Raw genomic sequence first — 18109 nt, 5'->3', positions numbered from 1 at the left:
ATTTTCTAAAAATAATTTTATAGATGTTAACTAAGCGATTGATTGAAAATGTCCTGCGTTGTCAACATCAGAAATACCTACCTACTAGAGGAATGCAGTGCTACTCTGGAGAATCTGGTTCATGCTCATCTACTGGTGCTCTTCACTGTAGACCTTTAACAACTCCTCTGGGATTAGTCAAAATTACTTGTGTTGTAATATCCTCAATTTGTACTGGTGCATGGATAAGTCGAAATGGAGCAGAGTTTTTAGAGGAAAATGAGATTTTTGTTCCTGAAGATGATTAAAAATCAGTGCGTTAATAATCTATTCTGTGATTTGTAGTTTATTCCACTAGATTGTATAAACCTTTCATGTTATTATTTCCTTTATCTTTCGAGCTTATTTCTGTTGTTTATTGTTAACGTTAAAATACGCCGGTACATGTTAGCTATGCCATAACACGTACCTTTGAACTGTTTATTTAGTATGTTAAGTGATGAGAAAATACAATGTAATTCATTGACCAAGTACATGTTATTTTTTCGTCCCTAAGCTGCACTTTTTGAGTAAGGGTATTGATGCTATTCTTTTCTTGAAAGTAAATTAGACGTGGTAAGGAGTTCAAATGGTTGAGGACGAAATAGAAGAAGCTTTCGCTTAACGGGCTTCCGTGTCTAGTAGCAGTGGATCACCAATACCTCCAGGCGAGAACCTACGTATATTAACGATAATAGAAGACAAAAAGAATTTGGTAAATCAAAATAATTTGTTATCCTTAGTCCTTAAGAATAGGTCAAGTTTCCTCTTAAAGGACTCCTGGGAATTCGCTTGGACTAGCTCAGTCGGCAGCGAATTGCAGCACTTGACAACTCTAACGGAGTAGAAGTTGTGTCTGCAGTCTGCTCTGTTATGTAGGGTCTCCAATTTCTGGGTGTTACCTCTCAGGTTAGTGTTATGACTAAGCTTAAGAAGATGTTTAAGGGGATGACCAGAAGTATTAAGGATACTGTAAGTCATAAGAAGGTCACCTCTAAGACGTCTGTACTCTAACGGGTAAAGGTTAAGTGATTGGAGGTGCTCTTCGTAAGGTTTGAATTTGAGTCCCCGAACTGATTTTGTGGCTCGACGTTGGATACGTTCCAGAGTGTCCTTATCCTTTTGGAGGGAGGGAGGAAATACCATGTTTCCGTACTCTAAATGGGGACGAATAAAACTGTTAAAGATTATGTGGAAGGTTCTACCGTCGAACTGGCCAAAAATGCGCTTCAATGTTACCAGTGCAAGGTTTGCTTGAAAGGCGTTTTTGTCACAGTTCGCATACGACTTCAGGTCGTAGGATACCAACACTCCTAAATCTTTTTCGACTTGGGAAACTTCTAGAGAGGAGTTTCCTAATTTGTAACTATGGAACCCTTGAAAAAAAAGTTAGAATTCAAATGCTTTAACTACTAAGCTAGCACTCTATACTTTAGTGAATGTAGTTCTTTTATTATTGAAGATGCTCTTCGGGATATGGTGGTTTCTGATTTAATAGCTCTTGGGTGAAATAGGTGATTAGTAAGATCGAATTATCAGTCTGGGAAAGTAATTTAATTCTATCAAATAGTTAACATTGTTGACCGAGTGGCTTACTTCAGATATTACGCAGCATCTATTATTACTTCACTCCATATAAGTTCAGTTACTCGATCTCTTAAATAAATAGGAGTCAGTCACAACGTAGAACTTCGTACGTACTTACATCAGTTCGAGTTGCCATACCACATTAGCACAGAGATGTAGTTGTCGATTCAAATCCCATAGTGATAGAAGTAGTAAGAGTATAAGCATTATGTGAAAGATTAGGGTTTGAAGATGTTATTGAAGGAATATAAGCCAGTGAAATAAATTTGGAAAGAGAAAAAGGATAGGGACATGGAGAATTCAGAAGATTAGAATTTGGGAGAACATAAAGAGTGGATGCACCTTCGCCATTGCAAACGATTTCGAGCCATGTCATTCAAGGTCTCTAACCATCGATTGTTATCATCTCGTGAATCCCAATCAGGTAGTCTACACCTACCAACATGGCTCAGTCCAATTGTCAGTGACTTCATGGGTTTGTGCCACGTTTTGGTCTGGCCGCCCCTAGAAACAAATAAGAAATATTTGTCTATCTAATTGGATTATTTTTAGTTCACTGTCTAACCTTATTTTATTAGCTAATCATTGTGAAAGACCAATTCTTCACCAACTTTTTTTGATAGACAAAGTTGAATGTAAGGAAAAAACTTGATAAACTATGAATGCTTGCTAGTGAAAATATCCGGATCCAATGTAACCAACTCAGAAATCACCACTCAAACACTCCTAAATGTCCTGATACGGTCGAGAGTGGAGTCTACTGCCTCTCGAAGTGATCTAGCATGGCCTCGTGCATACAAACACTATAAGGGAAGTTCTACTCACCGCCTTCTCGCGACATTACTGTTGTTTACGAGATTGGCAGGGTGAAAAGCGATTGTCCGGAACGGGGGATCCATCTAGGGGGTTGGAAACCCCTGATTCCCAACAAGTGGGCTCCAGTATACTAAGGAAACAAATGGCGTCTGAACCTATTGTTAGTCGCCGGCTACCATGCGCTGCATCTCCTAAGGTTGCTGCACTGATTTGTGGATTAGACCTCTAGGCCAAAAGCTCCGAGAGTGGTCCCTTAAGGAAACCACTTGCTTCGGTTTTGGCGCCCGGGCAGTATTTAACCCCGCATGCAGATCAGATGATGAAGTGTGAGCACATATACTCGATGCTTCCTTGTACCAGTATTTGTGTTTAAATAATATTAACACCTCGAACTACATATGTTCTATGTCTTATCCTGGAATCCTCTAGAACACTTCTCATCCTTAGCAGTTCATTAAAATACAGGCTTCTTAATCTGTGTAAATGTTTTGCAGTGGTTATCTGTTACGTTATTTAGATCTTCATGAGAAAACAAACCCACGTATATAATTATTCGACTAACTGCAGTTATTACAAGCTGGCTAAAATCTTCATGCTATTTTAACGTTTAAGCCAGTTTTATTTACAGTCTAATTAATTAAAAAATGATGCAACTACCCATCTAAGAAACTATTTGCTTTACTTCGATCAGTTGGAAACTGGGACTTAATTCTTTTCTACTTGTCACATTCCAAGTAAAAATCCCAACTCATTTACTGTTATTTGGGCAAATGCCTGGTGTCAAGTATGATTCGTACTCGGACGCAGTTGCTGGCACCTATCTGCTATCTTTCTCATAAACGCTTAAGTCCGGGTTCCCTAGCTGTCTTGTACTCGTCAACTAGGGAACAAAAGGTTTCTGTTCTTTTAGTAAAAAAGAGTACACAAAAACAATTGAAAACTCGGTCAAGATAGTAACATGACGAGTAGCATGGTACGAAAGTTAGACTGTCTATATTATATGTTGGCTAGGACGCTAATTAGCAGCAGATTTCAGTAGAAAGTCGTATCACTGACTATGGCGGGGCGTATCGGTACGGGAAATATCGGCTTTAAGGGAAGTGAATCCTCAACAAACTACACATTCTCAAAACTGCTGACAAAGTTTTGATAGTATGGAGTCGACGAGGTTTTACCATTATTCAGCTATCGGAAGGTAGGTTAGAGGGCAAGATTTTCAATACGTGTCAATTATTTTCGAAACCACTGATTACCAGACAGTATTGCTGTACACCCAAAAAATAATCCATACTCTGCATTACTTTATCCTCCTACTCATCCAGTAGTTCGGTCACAGTTGAGATGGCAGAATATTTCTATTTGAGACAGTTACACTAATTTATAACAATGAGGATTATTAGAACAGTTTAAGGTTGTTAAATGCATCAGATGCTACACCTGAGTATGTCCTAATACAGTTGACTTTATTTATTGGTCTCTTCACTGTAAACAAAACAAAAGTTGCTTGTACTGTTATATATTTCATTACTATCTGTTCAAGTAATTATAAACTTGAATTCGCACATATTAGGTTAGGTCGTATACAACTGCTCTTGGGGGCCATGTACGAAGCATTTTCTAATATTAAAGTAACCAATGGAATCGATGCTAACAATTTTGTCTTTTACACTGTATCGAATAGACTATTTCTGAATGAATAACCCAGTAACTTTTGAATTGTGGTAAAAGAGGAGTCGTAACTGCGATTTATTATTTTTTTCAAAAAATTAAAATGTCTAAATCTTTCTTGTCTCGTCTATTATTTTTACTAGATTTCAACCTGCCTTTTTGCCTTATTTATTTAAACACATAAACATTGGTACAAGGAGGCACCAGATATATATGCGATTTGTGAGGGCTGTGATACCTCCCAGGTGCCAAAACTGAAGCAGGTGGTTCGCTTAGGGGGTCACAGCCAGACCCAAAGGTCTGATTCACAAGGCAGTGGAGCATCGTAAGGAGATGCAGTCCCATGGTAGCCGGTGGCCGACAATTGGTTCACACGCCATTTGTTCCCTCAGAACACTGGAGCCTATGTGCACCATTGGTTTGGAATCAGGGTTTTCCAACTCCCCTAGGTGAATTTTCCGTGTCCACCAACCCAGTCAAGTTATTGTAAGAAATGCTTTAACAATAAGAATGAATTAATTAGAATAAAGCTTAAAAAGGTGATATAAAAACAAAACGAGACAATGGAATGTGTAATAACACTGAACTGCACATATGTGGTGAAAAAAGACTAGATTTTTGGATGATCAAGTGTAAACCGGATCAATTTTCCATGCTCCTAGTGAATAACGCAAACGTATCATGAGTAAATCTTTCGCCATTTGAATCCATGAGAAAATTGGGACCAGTTTCGAGCCTGTTGATAAGAAAAACATGAACAGCAAACAATATATTAACTGGGTCTGTTGAAATAGTAACTCATTGAAGACAATGGTGGACGGTGGCTAGATTTTGTGAATTGGTTGAAGTTAGACATAAACACCGTTGGATGCCAGCTCAATGCTCTAGATGTTAAGCGTTCGCCCGCGAGACCGATAGGTTTGAACCCTGTGGGGCGGGATCGCGGATGCGTATTGCTGAGTTCAACGCTAAAACGGAACGGCCGCCTAGTGTCTCCAGGCTTACAATGGTGGTACAGCTTAGACCGACCCATGAATTCAACTATTAAATTACTGTAATATCCACAAAACCCCCTTTCTCATAATATATAAACAGTTTATTAGTCGCATGATTGATTCATTTAAAATGAGTGAAAACCAAGTGATAGCTTCCATAGTTCGATAGAATAAGTTTGTTTACACGGAATCAGTAATTTCATATCCATTGTCTAAAGAAACGCTAAGTTACTGTCTGATCAAAGGCTTTGAAAAGAAAAATTTGAAGCAATATTGACAGAAATCGTCTATAGAAGTAGACAATGTATCCCTGTTTTTAACAATTTGAAAGTAAATTACCTTAGATTGAATGCGAAACGATGGCTACATATCCGATAACTTTCTCAAAGAGAGCAGTTGTAATATTAAAGAAGTATCACAACATTAATATAAAATCGGTAAAATTGTCATAATGGTCGAATTAATGTAAAATGTAGACTGAGACGAAAGCCATCTCCGCATTTTTTGATTCGAAGTAGGGTATTCAGAGAATATAATCAGAATTTTCTCAATTTCTTGTCAATAACTACGTAAGGATTCCAAAGACTAGATATAATGTTAGTATGATGTTCGACCAGATGCAGCTGCTGCTTCCATCTCACGCCACCACCGGCACATAAGTGCCGGCGTTAGTGATGAGATCGATGCACGTTTAATGAGAGCCAGAGCGGCTTATGCTAATCTGGGCCATCTTTGACGCCTTCGTGATGGTAGTCTGGCTGTAAAACGTCGGATCTACAACGCGTCGGTGAGAGCAGTTTTGCTCTATGCTTGTGAAACCTGGCCTCTCCAAGATGAGGATGTTAGACGTCTCTTTGTGTTCGATCATCGTTGTCTCCGAAGGATTGCTGACATCCAGTGGCAACACCATGTTAGTAATGCAGAGGTTCGGCATCGTGTGCTCGGGCGCAGAGACGATAATTCAATTGGTGTCACCATCTTGAAACACTGACTTCGGTGGCTTGGACATGTTCTACGAATGTCTTCCCAGAGAATTCCACGCCGTGCATTATTTGCCGACTCTGGGACTGGTTGGAAAAAGCGGAGAGGTGATCAGTGCATGACATGGTATCGTGGTATGAAAAAAAGCTGCAAAGGGCTAGCTTCTGTTGGTCCTTCACGACTCCGTGGCTGGGGTCCGAGAGATGGTGCAACACAGTGGCTAGAGACGTTATCAGATACGGTTCAGAATAGAAGTCAGTAGCGATCCTGCTGTAAACTTCATTTACTTTCTTCATAAAGAGTGGTTATAACTTTCTTAACTGAGAGAGTCCTTCTGGTTGTACATTTCAGTTCCCCATCATTACTCTTCTCTTTTTTTTCATCCTTTTTTCCTCTTTTGTATATACACATCTTCCCCCTTTCTCTTACCATTCTCATTATTTTGTGTGGCACATATGTATCTAGTGCCCTATTGTACCAATATGTATGTGTTTAAATAAATAAATAAACGTTGTTCGATAACAATTAACCTAGTTCCTCATTGCATATTTTTGGCTGATACGGTTTGATCAATATGAAGTGGCATCACTGTTGTTTACGAAATTGAGACGACGAAAAGCGAATGTCCGGCGCTTTGACCGGGTTGGTGGACACGGAAATTCCACCTAGGGGAGTTGGAAAACCTTGATTCTAAACCAATGACGCACGTGGGCTTCAGTATCCTGAGGGAATAAATGGCATGTGAACCAATCGTCGGTCACCGGCTACTATGGAACTGCATCTCCTTACGATGCTCCACTGCCTCGTGGATCAGACCTTCAGGTCAAAGGCTCTGGGTGTGGCCCCTTAAGTAAATCACGTGCTTCGGTGTGGGCACTCGAGCAGTACCACAGCTCTCATACAAATCAAATGAGATTTGTGTGGCACATATGTATCTGGTGTCTCTTTGTACCAATATTTATGTTCAAATAAATAAATAAACAACTGAAGAAAGCATAGTAAATAAAACAAAACTATACATTACAGCACAAATATTACCTGGAATTTCCTGCCAATGCACAGGTATTTCAACAATATTCATATCGAAATGTCGAGCTAAATATAATAAGTCCACATCAAAAGCCCAACGGTCAACATGTAAATTATGAAATAATAAACGAGCAGCAGGTCGACTAAACAATTTAAATCCACATTGTGTATCACGAACTCCACGAACACATACAAGCCAAACAAATAATTTAAATCCATACATCAGTAGATTTCTTAATGGATGACGTTTAGCGAGTGCTTGTTCTTCTAAATGTGCTCTAGAACCACATATCACCGCCATACCACCATTCTAATGTAGTGAAGCAATAAAATAAAAGTGAACTTTGTTAAGGATATAATCATCATTGAGTTATTCGATAGGGGATGCATTGGTGGTTAATAAGTCAGATTACAATAAGTTACCTATAAATTAATGTTCAAGCTTAATCACATAGTCTACCCGAAAAATTTGTGAGATCTACTACGGTTATGTATAGTGTTGTATACCATGAATTGATTCCTGGAAGACAGTGAGTGGTAACTTCTAAAAGAAGGTTCTTAATACCTTAAAGGGTTATTTGTGATGCTAACAGATTGCTGTTAAATTGCAACGATACAACGGAATATTCAACAGTGATTACCCAGTTTTTGCCCTGTAGTTCTGATATAACAGGGATAAAAAGTCAAAATGACATTCTCTTACTCAATATGATTTCTGTTCCCCAGTATGACATTTTATTCTGTATAACATACGATATTCTTGTATTAAAAATTGGCATGAACTATGCTTAGAATGACATGTGGCATGTGATATGTCATAACTCGAAGTATTTTTCATATATGTGATTTCGTTCTAATTATTAATCAAAATGGTTATATCAGTCAGTCAGTCAGCTACAACGTAGGACCAGGCACATATATACATCGGTCCAAGTTGCCATACCTCACTCATTGGCACAACAAGATGAACACCGGATTCATAGAACCAGTTAATTTAGTGGTGGTATATAAGGTTGTATAAGGATATAGTACACGAAGAAAGACAGACATGAAGCAATTTTAATCTCAAGGTTTAAGGGAAGATGAAGAGTGTATACACCTACGCCATTGTGATCCATTCTGAGCTATGTCACCTAGAGTCTCCAACCATTGGTTACGATAGTCACGCGGACCCCAACCAGGTAGTCTGCATCTATTTATTTATTTAAACACATAAATATTGGTACAAAAAGCACCAGATAAATATGCGCCTCACAAATCTCATTTGATTTGTGTACGTACGTGGTTTCAGAAAGACTGTTTCAGTATTCGTAATCGGTGGAAGCATTCACTTTCGACCAGACAGTGACTAGAGATCGTTTAGATAGAACAGAGTTTCCACCATGAGTGAGCAGCTGCATAAGTTGAAAAGTAAGGTTACACAAATTGGGGATAGAAGAAGGTGAATTGACGATATGGTAAATAATAATAATAATAATAATAATAATAATAATAATAATAATAATAATAATAATAATAATAATAATGCAAATTGTTTAGTTTCTAGTATGAGCGAGAATAGAATTGTCAAATGAATGTGTCATTTCATTTATTTGCGTGAGGGCTGTGATACTGCCCGAGTGCCCAAACCGAAGCAGGTGGTTCTCTTAGGGGGCCACACCCCGAGCCTTTGACCTAAAAGTCTGATCCACAAGGCAGTGGAGCATCGTGAGGAGACGCAGTCCCATGGTAACCGGTGACCAACGATTGGTTCATACGCCATTCGTTCCCTGAGGATCGTGGAGCTCATATGCACCATTGGTTTGGAATCAGGGTTTTCCAACTCCCATAGGTGAACTTTCTGTGTCCACCGACCCGGTTACAGTGTCGGACATTCGCTTTTCGTCCTCTCACTTTCTTAAACAACACCTCCACCACGAGAAGGTAGTGAGTAGGACTTCCCTAGCAGAGGCTATATATTCGCGTGGCCATGTGAGAGCATTTGGAGAGGGAGAGCGAACTCTCCCCACTCTCGGCCGTACCAGGGCATCTGCCAACATGGCTCAGACTAGAAGTTAGTGACTTCAAGCACTGATGCCACGTTTTGTCATATATAAATGAGTGTATTTTTGACTAGAGCCGTCGTCGTGTTTTGCGGTTAATAAATCTTCATTTGTACTAGTCTTTGTGTTTTTATATTTGCGTCGTGGGAATAGCGATGGTTCCTCGTTTTTTTTACAACGACGACTAGATATAACGATTGGCGTTCAATCAGAAAACTTAAGAAGTTCTACCAACATGCCCTGCATACTTATCAGACTTAGTCACCTGCGACTTTTGTTTGTCTCTGGAAGGCAGAATTTTTATGTGGGATAGGCACTACAACGATATGAAGACGACAAGATATGAGAAGTCTGACGTCTGAGGATTCTCATGAATGTACTGATCGATGATTGGGATGGAACGTTTCTCTGTGTGTATTATTTTGAAGGGGATAAGATTGGTACACCTAAAATTCTGTAAAGCTACGTTTTTAACTTCATCATCATACACAATGTAGAGTTTGATACGTATGTGCGCATTGGTTTAGGTTGCATACCACATTAGAACAGAGAAATAAAATTATTCTAAGACTCGGAACAGTAGAAGTAATAACAGTATCAACAGTAGTAAAAAAATACGAGGTGTAGAAAAAGAAAACAGGTATAAAGAAATTTCGGGGCTCAGGTTCTAGAGGAAGATAAGGAGTGCATGCACCTTCGCCATTGTAAACTGTTCTGAGCCACGTCACTCAAAAACTCTATCAATTGGTTACCATAGTCACGCAGACCATAACCAGGTAGTCTACATCTATTAGCATGGCTCAGACCAACAGTCATTGTCTACATAGACCGATGCCGAATCTTAGTTTGGCCGCCACCAACTTCCTTGCACCTTACTGCTGCATCAGACATCGCCTGTCGAGGTAAATGATGGTTAGGCTTATGTAATATGCATTAATCCCCTCAGTTCATGAAGATTTACTTCACTAATTGACTTTTCATTTATGTTTTTAGATAGACCACTAGGGACAGAATAATTTAAGTCCAACCGTATAGGATTTGAATATCTAGTGACGAGGAAATTTGCGATATACGGTTTAAATAAAGTGTGCAAATTATTTATTTATCTATTTAAACACATAAATATTGATACAAGGGGGTACCAGATATATATGCACCACGCAAATCTCATTTGATTTGTGTGAGGGCTTTGATACTGCCCAGGTGCCCAAACTGAAGCAGGTGGTTTCCTTAGGGGGCCACAGTTTGTCATATAGTTATGTTAATAAAACAGACTTACATATTTACGGTAAAAAAAATCTTACAAGATATATTTCAAACAGCTAAACACATGACTGCGCAGGTTTTACAAAGATACCTTATTCTAAATACACTGATCCAGTTAGGATACTCGGACATTTATTGATGAACACTGACAAAAATTGAGCGAACTTCATTTTGGAAGCATTGAAATTATACAAGAAAATTATATTTTGAAGACTGTTTGCTAAAATCTTAGATAACTAACTGTGGTCGTTCTGTGGTTGTCTACAGCTGCTGTGATAAGCGGCTACACAAAAAAAACCGTCATTAAAATTACCTGATAACTTTTGAGTATTATCTTTTCCAAAGGGAAGTGATTCGGAACTTAGTAGTCGTATGATGATTAACCATACGAGTGTCATATTTTCGGGAAAATCTACTGCATTCTGCATGGTGTTTTCAATAGGATATAAACTTTCTCTTACCGTATAACTCGAGGTATTTGAATCTAAGCGCATAACATAGTAATGTTGTGTTGCACCTGATACTGTTAAGAAGGTCCTTTCATTTTTATTATATAGTAGTTTTGTCAAAATTCAGTGTTACACAAAGGGCCCCCAAATGCCCTGGTACGGCCGAGAGTGGAGAGAGTCCGTTCTCCCTCTCAAAATGCTCTCACACGGCCACGCGTATACAGCCTCTGTCAGGGAAGTCCTACCCACTGCCTTCTCGTAGTGGGAGTGTTATTTACGAAATTGATGGGACGAAAAGCGAATGTCCGGCGCTTTAACCGGATTGGTGGACAAGGAAAGTTCACCTGAGGGAGTTGGAAAACCCTCATTCCAAACCAATGATGCATATGGGCCCCAGTATCCTGAGGGAACAAATGGCATATGAACCAATCGTTGGTCACCGGCTACCATGAGACTGCATCTCCTTGAGATGTTCTACTGCCTTGTGGATCAGACCTTTAGGTCAAAGGCACGTAGTGTGGCCTCGTAAGAAAACCACCTGCTTCCGTTTGGATACCCGGGCAGTATCATAGCCCTCACACAAATCAAATGAGATTTGTGAGGCGCATATGTATCCGGTGATTCATTGTACCAATATTTATGTGTTCAAATAAATAAATAAATAAACGTTACGCAAAGAGTTCACCTTTACATATTGTGTCAATTACATTTCTATGTTATGGTATTCTTTTGGCTGGAAACTAAATAGTTTTAGTCCGGACGTAGTCACATTCCGTAAATAGACATAATAACTAAGCACTGAGGTGCATGTACATGAAAAGAACGCTAAAATCATTATTGTTTAATAATACTCTGGGGTAATAATAATTTTACTATTCCCAGCAATGAAATAGTTCACTAGTTCACAGCATTTCACTGAGAGCTGAATCTTCTTTCTGGTTCAGCGAAATGTAACTGAAACCCTTACTTACTTAGCATGGTAGGTAGTAGTAAAAAAAAATTGAAAGTAAACACAATATTAAACTTGTCTGAATTACCCATCTATTAGCTACAGATGATGCTAAAGCTTCCTCCAATTTTTCAATATCGGAAAACTGAGTCGCACCATCTGCATCTACGAACAGAAGTATCCGGCCACGTGCAGAAAGCATTCCCTGAAAATGAAATGTCCAATTAAATTAATGACGATATATATATATATCAATGTATATACTAGATGCTGTAAAATAGCTGAAGTTTTAGCTCCTCAAGTTACAAGAATACTTAACAAGCCTTTGGCCAGTATTGATATTGGCTTTGTAGTACCACCAAAGTAACTTATCATAATATTTTAGTAACTGTTTGTCTCATTCCCCTTTCATTATGTCTCAGTGTGACGATTAGAAGCAAAGAACTCTGTATGAGGTTAAGTATATGTTTATAATTACATTCAGTATCGCTTGCGTATAGTGGGATCACTAAACATACTATCAAAATACCATTACCAGAGGTGAAGCTGGATTCAAACACAATTTAAGTTTAAGGTGAAACATTTGAGTGGTTACTGATTCAATCCGGATATTTAAACCGATATCGATGGAGCGGTTTCAAACCTCCTCCATATTAAGTGAAAGTTAAGGATGTTAACCAATTTAAGGAAGTAGGAACAAGGTTAGAAAACTGAAGCAAAAAACCTCATTTGTATCTAAAAATTTATGACTTACCATCCTGACTGCAGCACCTTTTCCACGATTTCGATCTAAAGATATTACACGAAGTGTATCTGAACCCTCACGTTTACAATATTTGTGAGCAATCTACAAGTTAGTTATATATTGACATTGTTTTACCTCTAATGTATGATCTTTACTACCATCATTTACGATAATTATTTCAAATGTGAACTTTTTATCTGAATCCTTTTACTAAAATAAATTAAAAATTAAAAAATTACTTCTCGTTTATGAAGGTAATTCAATGCTTCAGTCAGCATTGTGGGAACTGAAATATGTACAATATTTTTTAATTATACCTACGGCGTTCAACTTCGTTGTAAGCTGGAATTATTACCGACAATTCTTTTTCTGGTCTTTCAGTAAGACCAAATTTTAACTTAATATATTCACATTTATCCGGATCATAAAAACATTCTTCTGTGCTACTTCTGGATAGGTTGGGATATGGATCTGTAGTAAGGTACATTACAATCAGGAGCTGAAATATAAAGTTTAACTGGGAATACATCAACTTACTATGAATGTTACTATGACCAAGGTTGTTATGATGGATATTAGAGATAAAAGCCATAGTTCTAAAGACATTCCTTCAAAAAGTTAAGGAATTGGTAGTTTTTGTGTCTAGCTTGTAGATATGTTACAAATGCGAAGTTCTCTCAGATAATGTAAGAACCTGGGAAAAGAAAAATGGGTTGGTAACAAGATAAACATGCATAATTTTGATTTTTCGTCAACAAACAGTAATAAACAAGTCTCTGAGTTTAATCGAAAAGGCAGTAGGTCTTAGATACAGAAGTACAAGTTATTGATCAATGTCGAATGAATCCAACAGGAAAAGGTTAGACAAGAAAAATACTGAGAAGGAACCAATTAAATTGTGCTTACTTTGAACCACGGAACAAATGTCATACTTAGTTGAGTATTTGAAGCGGTGAGACTAATTTATGGACGAACCAATCAGACTTACGATAAGAGGTTTTGAACTTCGGCGCGAAATCCTTTATCCAATTGGCTAAATAGAGTTCTGACATTTTAGCTGATGTCAGTTTGTGATGAAAACCTTAAATATAATCCCTATCCCTAACCATCAACTATAAATCACAATCCTTATCCTCCACAATGATTTCAAACCCTCATTTAGCCAAAGTCAGTAGGAGAACATTCTCAAGTTTATTTTTATCTACTTAAACACATAAATATTGGTGCAATGAAGCACCAAATAAATATGCGCCACATAAATCATCTGATTTGTGTGAGATGGGATACTGCCCGGGTTCCCAGGTCGAAGCAGGTGGTTTTCTTACGGGGCCACGCCTTGAGCCTTTGACCTGAAGGTCTGATCCACAAGACAGTGGAGCAACCTCAAGAGATGCAGTCGCCCAAAGGTCGTCCATAAATAATTGTCTCACATTTGAAGCTACTACTCAGTAGTCCCAATCCAATTTATTCAAGGTATCAATTTCACGGCGACGTTTGCAAGTGATTTTGATGATAAGTTTTCGTATGTGACACTAGAATCACATTCTTAGCAGTTCTTTATAAGTAACATTTTGAAGTGATCTTTAGAGACGAATAAAGTTATAGGATGTGACAAATCATGTGTATCCCTTCCATCTTCAAGTGTTGCAACTACATTACTTCCAGTCGAATTGGAAAAGAAAGATATCTCAGATACACCCCAAAAGCTCAATATATTTGTTGCGGTGCGTGGACATTGCAGACGCTGTCTTATACAACCTAAGGTGTATACATTATAGATCGTTTTTGATGCGGATGTAATAATACTAATCAAAATTCCAGGTAAGGAACTTATCATGGGCTGTCTCACCAGCTGAGCTGCCAACACGAAAAATACCAAAGGTATCACATTGGATACTATCAACATACTTGAAAAAATGTGAAAAAAATGTCACTCACGTCATAAGAGCAAGACATGGCATTTCTTCTCACTAAATTAGGGATCAGTATGCTTAATACGGATGCACTAATACTTGCCCGATATTATTTGCTCTCAAAAAGTCCGCAAACTGGGCCCTATGAGACACCTTGATCACAGCAAGCCACTTAGACAGTAACAAACTTAGACTATTTTTAGTGTGACACTGGGATAATTTTGCAACCAGATAAGCAAATGTCCAATAAATGACCCATAATAACATAGGAAATAGTGATTTGTGGTCAATTTCGTTAGTCAAGGAAAATTCATGTCATTTGTATCCAACTAGTAAAATCCCGTCAATAGATTAGAATCACAGTATTTAATCGGTAACTCCTTTCAATGTCTGACTGCGAATCATGTTAGTCGACTTTGGTATCATATGTAGCAATTAACCACCACGATTATCCAGTTATTGCGGATCGACTTGAAGTTTCATTGCAAGAGCTATATCAAGACCAGTAGTGGTGTTCAAGTTTTTTCGACTTGGAGCACAATAAAAGCAGCATAAGTGCTCACTTCGTTTAGTAGGTAAGAGTTAGTGATATAGTCCTCACCAGTGAGGATAATCATGTACTACGTCCCAAACAACCAATAAAAAGGGAATAAAGACGAACCAAGGGGAAAATACATTGGAAACGAAGTCGGTAATAAAGCGGATATGCGCCAAAGTGTCTACTTTTTGCCTGTCCGGAACGAAGTCGGTAATAAAGCGGATATGCGCCAAAGTGTCTACTTTTTGCCTGTCCGGGGGAAATAAAGCAGCATATCCCACTCATATCGCTCTGTTTTTCAAATGTCGCTAAACTTCCGATTTTTACACTAAGTATCCACTACATTGTCTACTTCTCCACTACATACACACCGATGTATTTTAGCACCCACTTTTAAAACGCTTTTGTAATTACCCCAACTGCCTCCTGTGTTCACCTTCATTCCCACAACACAGCACACGGATAATGTAATGTACGTAAAATATGGTATAAGTTCAAAATTTTTATTGAAAACAAACAGCTTATTAATGTACAATGTTATGAGTAGTTTTCAAATGGTAGAGCATCAATGTTCATAGTGTAATTGCAATTGTCACGGACCAGTATCATCTGAAGAGAACTGCAAAATAATACAGGTAATGTTTTATTAATAACGTAGATGTGTTTATTTGCAAATGCATAAACAATGAAACAGGCTTCCTCAAATAAGAAGTACAATTTTTAAAAAAAATATTTATTGAAAACGAAGTTTGACAGGAAAGACATACGTACGTACGTGTTCTTTCTTCCGTCGATAACGCTTCTGTACTTTGTCTCTCATGTCGTGAAAATAACTGCGTAGCCATGTCACAGTTTCGCAGGGTCTTTCTCGTTGACAGATGACGACAGGAATCGATTAGTAAGTGCACCTAAAGTTCAAAAACCTTATTTGCCTTACTTTGAACGCAGTCATAAGACCGGCACTTCGTTTTGATGAAGTACCAAGTAGCGTGAAATTAATGGCGACTTCAGGTGTCATGATGTAGGACAAAAGAGTTCTTACGGGGCCATTTAGCCGGACAGCACACAGGCGACTGTTAACGGGGATCCATTCTAGTAGTGCCTGTTCTGCCCTTGTACTTAGTGCTATGCCTACACCTGCAAGTCCGCGAGAACTAGCCAACGGGTCGCCAGATACACGGAGGGTGTATCTCGTTGGCTGTCCATTTTGGCGAGGTGAGGTCAAGTGAATGACCACACTGGGATCCTGGATGCGTGTTTCGGAGACACAGCATACATCAATGGTACGAGATTCTAGGGATTTAGCTAAGGAGGCCTGTTGACCGATTTGGCATAGGGTACGTAGGTTGAAGGCTCCAATGTGTAGTTTGGAGCGAGGTTTTAGTAGACCTGGGACAGCGTTTCGCGCACTAGAATCGTTGAGTCAGCCTTACCTATCACCGGGTTACTATGAGTCGATATGTCAACCTGGAGCCTATCCCAGAAAGACATTTGTTCCGCGTAACGCTGAGCTGCCTGTTTAGCAACAGAATACCCACTGTGTACGGATTTCTTAATTTGTCTCATATAAGACTTGAATGGAAATGCTGAGTAGTTATCTAACGGTCCACGTGCAAGAACATCGTCAGGAAGATGCTGTAGCGAATGCACATTATAAACTAAGTTTTCACATCCGTAACACCATTCATATTCGCTTAGGAAATTCCTTAATTCCATCCCTTTAGATGAGATCTAAATGTCTTTCTGCGATAGGCTTCAGGTTGACATATCGACTCATAGTAACCCGGTGATAGATAAGGCTGACTCACGTAAGCAAGTAATAATGTCTAGGAATACGCAAATAAATGAAATGAAACATTCAACTGACAATTCTATTCTCGCTCATACTAGAAACAAAACAATTAGGAATGCTAAAATAAATTCATTTAAGCCTGATAATATTGTAGTAGTCAACGGAAAGCTGGGATTAATAACTGATATTCAAGAGAATGGACTCTTAAAATTCAGGCAATTCACCGACCCACAAAATTACTTTGAAGATCCATTACCTTCCACTGACATAGAAATATTTAAATGCTCCGTAGTTAGCAGTGATTACAGTTGGGTTTCGATTCATGATGTTGACTGTAAATGTATGTCGATAAATTGTGTTAATCATTCGGTTACTGTTCCTTTGTTACACACTGTTATGTGATTGTATTTCGTTTAATTTCCTGTTATGTAATATTTAGTCTCCCAACAATAAATACGTAATCGTTAACGCACCAAGCAAAAATAAGTTGGTGGTTGCAGCCGGCCATTGGGTTATTGGAGAAAAACTATGTCTGTATCCAAGGGAGCAGATTGATCTGCATCTGCAAAACAATGACCTACCTAAAGAAAATTGGTCTATGTTCAAGTGCAGTGTTGTCCACAAATGCGGTTAGTTACAAACATGCAAACGATCGCTTCTTATAGATAGTCTCAAATCTGCCAATGATTTGTTGGCATCGTTCCAAAAATGCTATGTTACTAATAAGAACTCTTCGCCAGACGAAAATACGTTGCCGTTAAACACGGAGAAGCAAAAGAGATCAGTTCAATAATCTTACTGAAATTTCGTAGAGGCGCATTGAAACGTAAAGAAGGTTTTCTTTACAATTCCGTTGACATGGATGTCGCAGAGATGCAGGCTGAGAATAGCCGCGTTCAATATCCAAAGCTTCGGATGTTTGAGAATGTTGTCTCTCCGATTGCCAAGTAAGTTTCTTTAATTTGGACATGTCAATTAAGTAGTTCAACACAATTAGACACCTCGCCCTCCACGTCCGATGATAAAAATCTAACGGCTGAGTAAGTCATCCGTACGATCAAGTTCAATTTTTCAGATGTGAAAGAATGAATACGGTGCAGCTGAAAATATTGGCAAGCTTGAGTGAAATTGGTACAAATATGAAGCTGATGCTCTCAAAGTTCGCTGACCGCGAACATCCGCGTCAATTTGACTGTGGTCTATCCAGTCAACAGTTCCCTTTGTCATCTGAAGAGGAACTTGGAACTTTGGACGCTTGCCTTGAGCAAAAAGAAGTGAGGGACGGATTTGTAAGCACACAAGATGAATTTTATCATTCGTT

The 18109-nt window shown here is 38.6% G+C and overlaps 2 protein-coding genes across 2 annotated transcripts; one reads left to right on the top strand and one right to left on the bottom strand.

The window, feature by feature from the left end:
- Positions 1-23: 23 nt before the first annotated feature.
- Smp_032790 (hypothetical protein) lies at positions 24-287 on the top strand (the record flags this gene model as incomplete). Its single annotated transcript, XM_018795262.1, has 1 exon — positions 24-287. The coding sequence occupies one exon, from the start codon at positions 24-26 to the stop codon at positions 285-287; it is 264 nt and encodes an 87-aa protein (XP_018649593.1).
- A 4302-nt stretch (positions 288-4589) lies between these two features.
- Positions 4590-16712, bottom strand: Smp_032780 (putative dolichyl-phosphate beta-glucosyltransferase ((EC 2.4.1.117) dolp-glucosyltransferase); the record flags this gene model as incomplete). Its single annotated transcript, XM_018795261.1, has 9 exons — positions 4590-4825; positions 7104-7404; positions 11889-12005; positions 12555-12647; positions 12681-12749; positions 12785-12831; positions 12867-13044; positions 13083-13153; positions 16430-16712. 9 exons carry the CDS (start codon positions 16710-16712, stop codon positions 4716-4718), a joined length of 1269 nt encoding a protein of 422 aa, XP_018649592.1. The 3' UTR covers positions 4590-4715.
- Between the last annotated feature and the right edge of the window lie 1397 nt (positions 16713-18109).

This window comes from Schistosoma mansoni, chromosome 2 (assembly GCF_000237925.1).
Source record: "Schistosoma mansoni strain Puerto Rico chromosome 2, complete genome".
Taxonomy (NCBI): Eukaryota; Metazoa; Platyhelminthes; class Trematoda; order Strigeidida; family Schistosomatidae; genus Schistosoma; species Schistosoma mansoni.
Note: the sequence above shows the minus strand (reverse complement) of the source record. Positions and strands in the feature narration are given on the sequence as shown.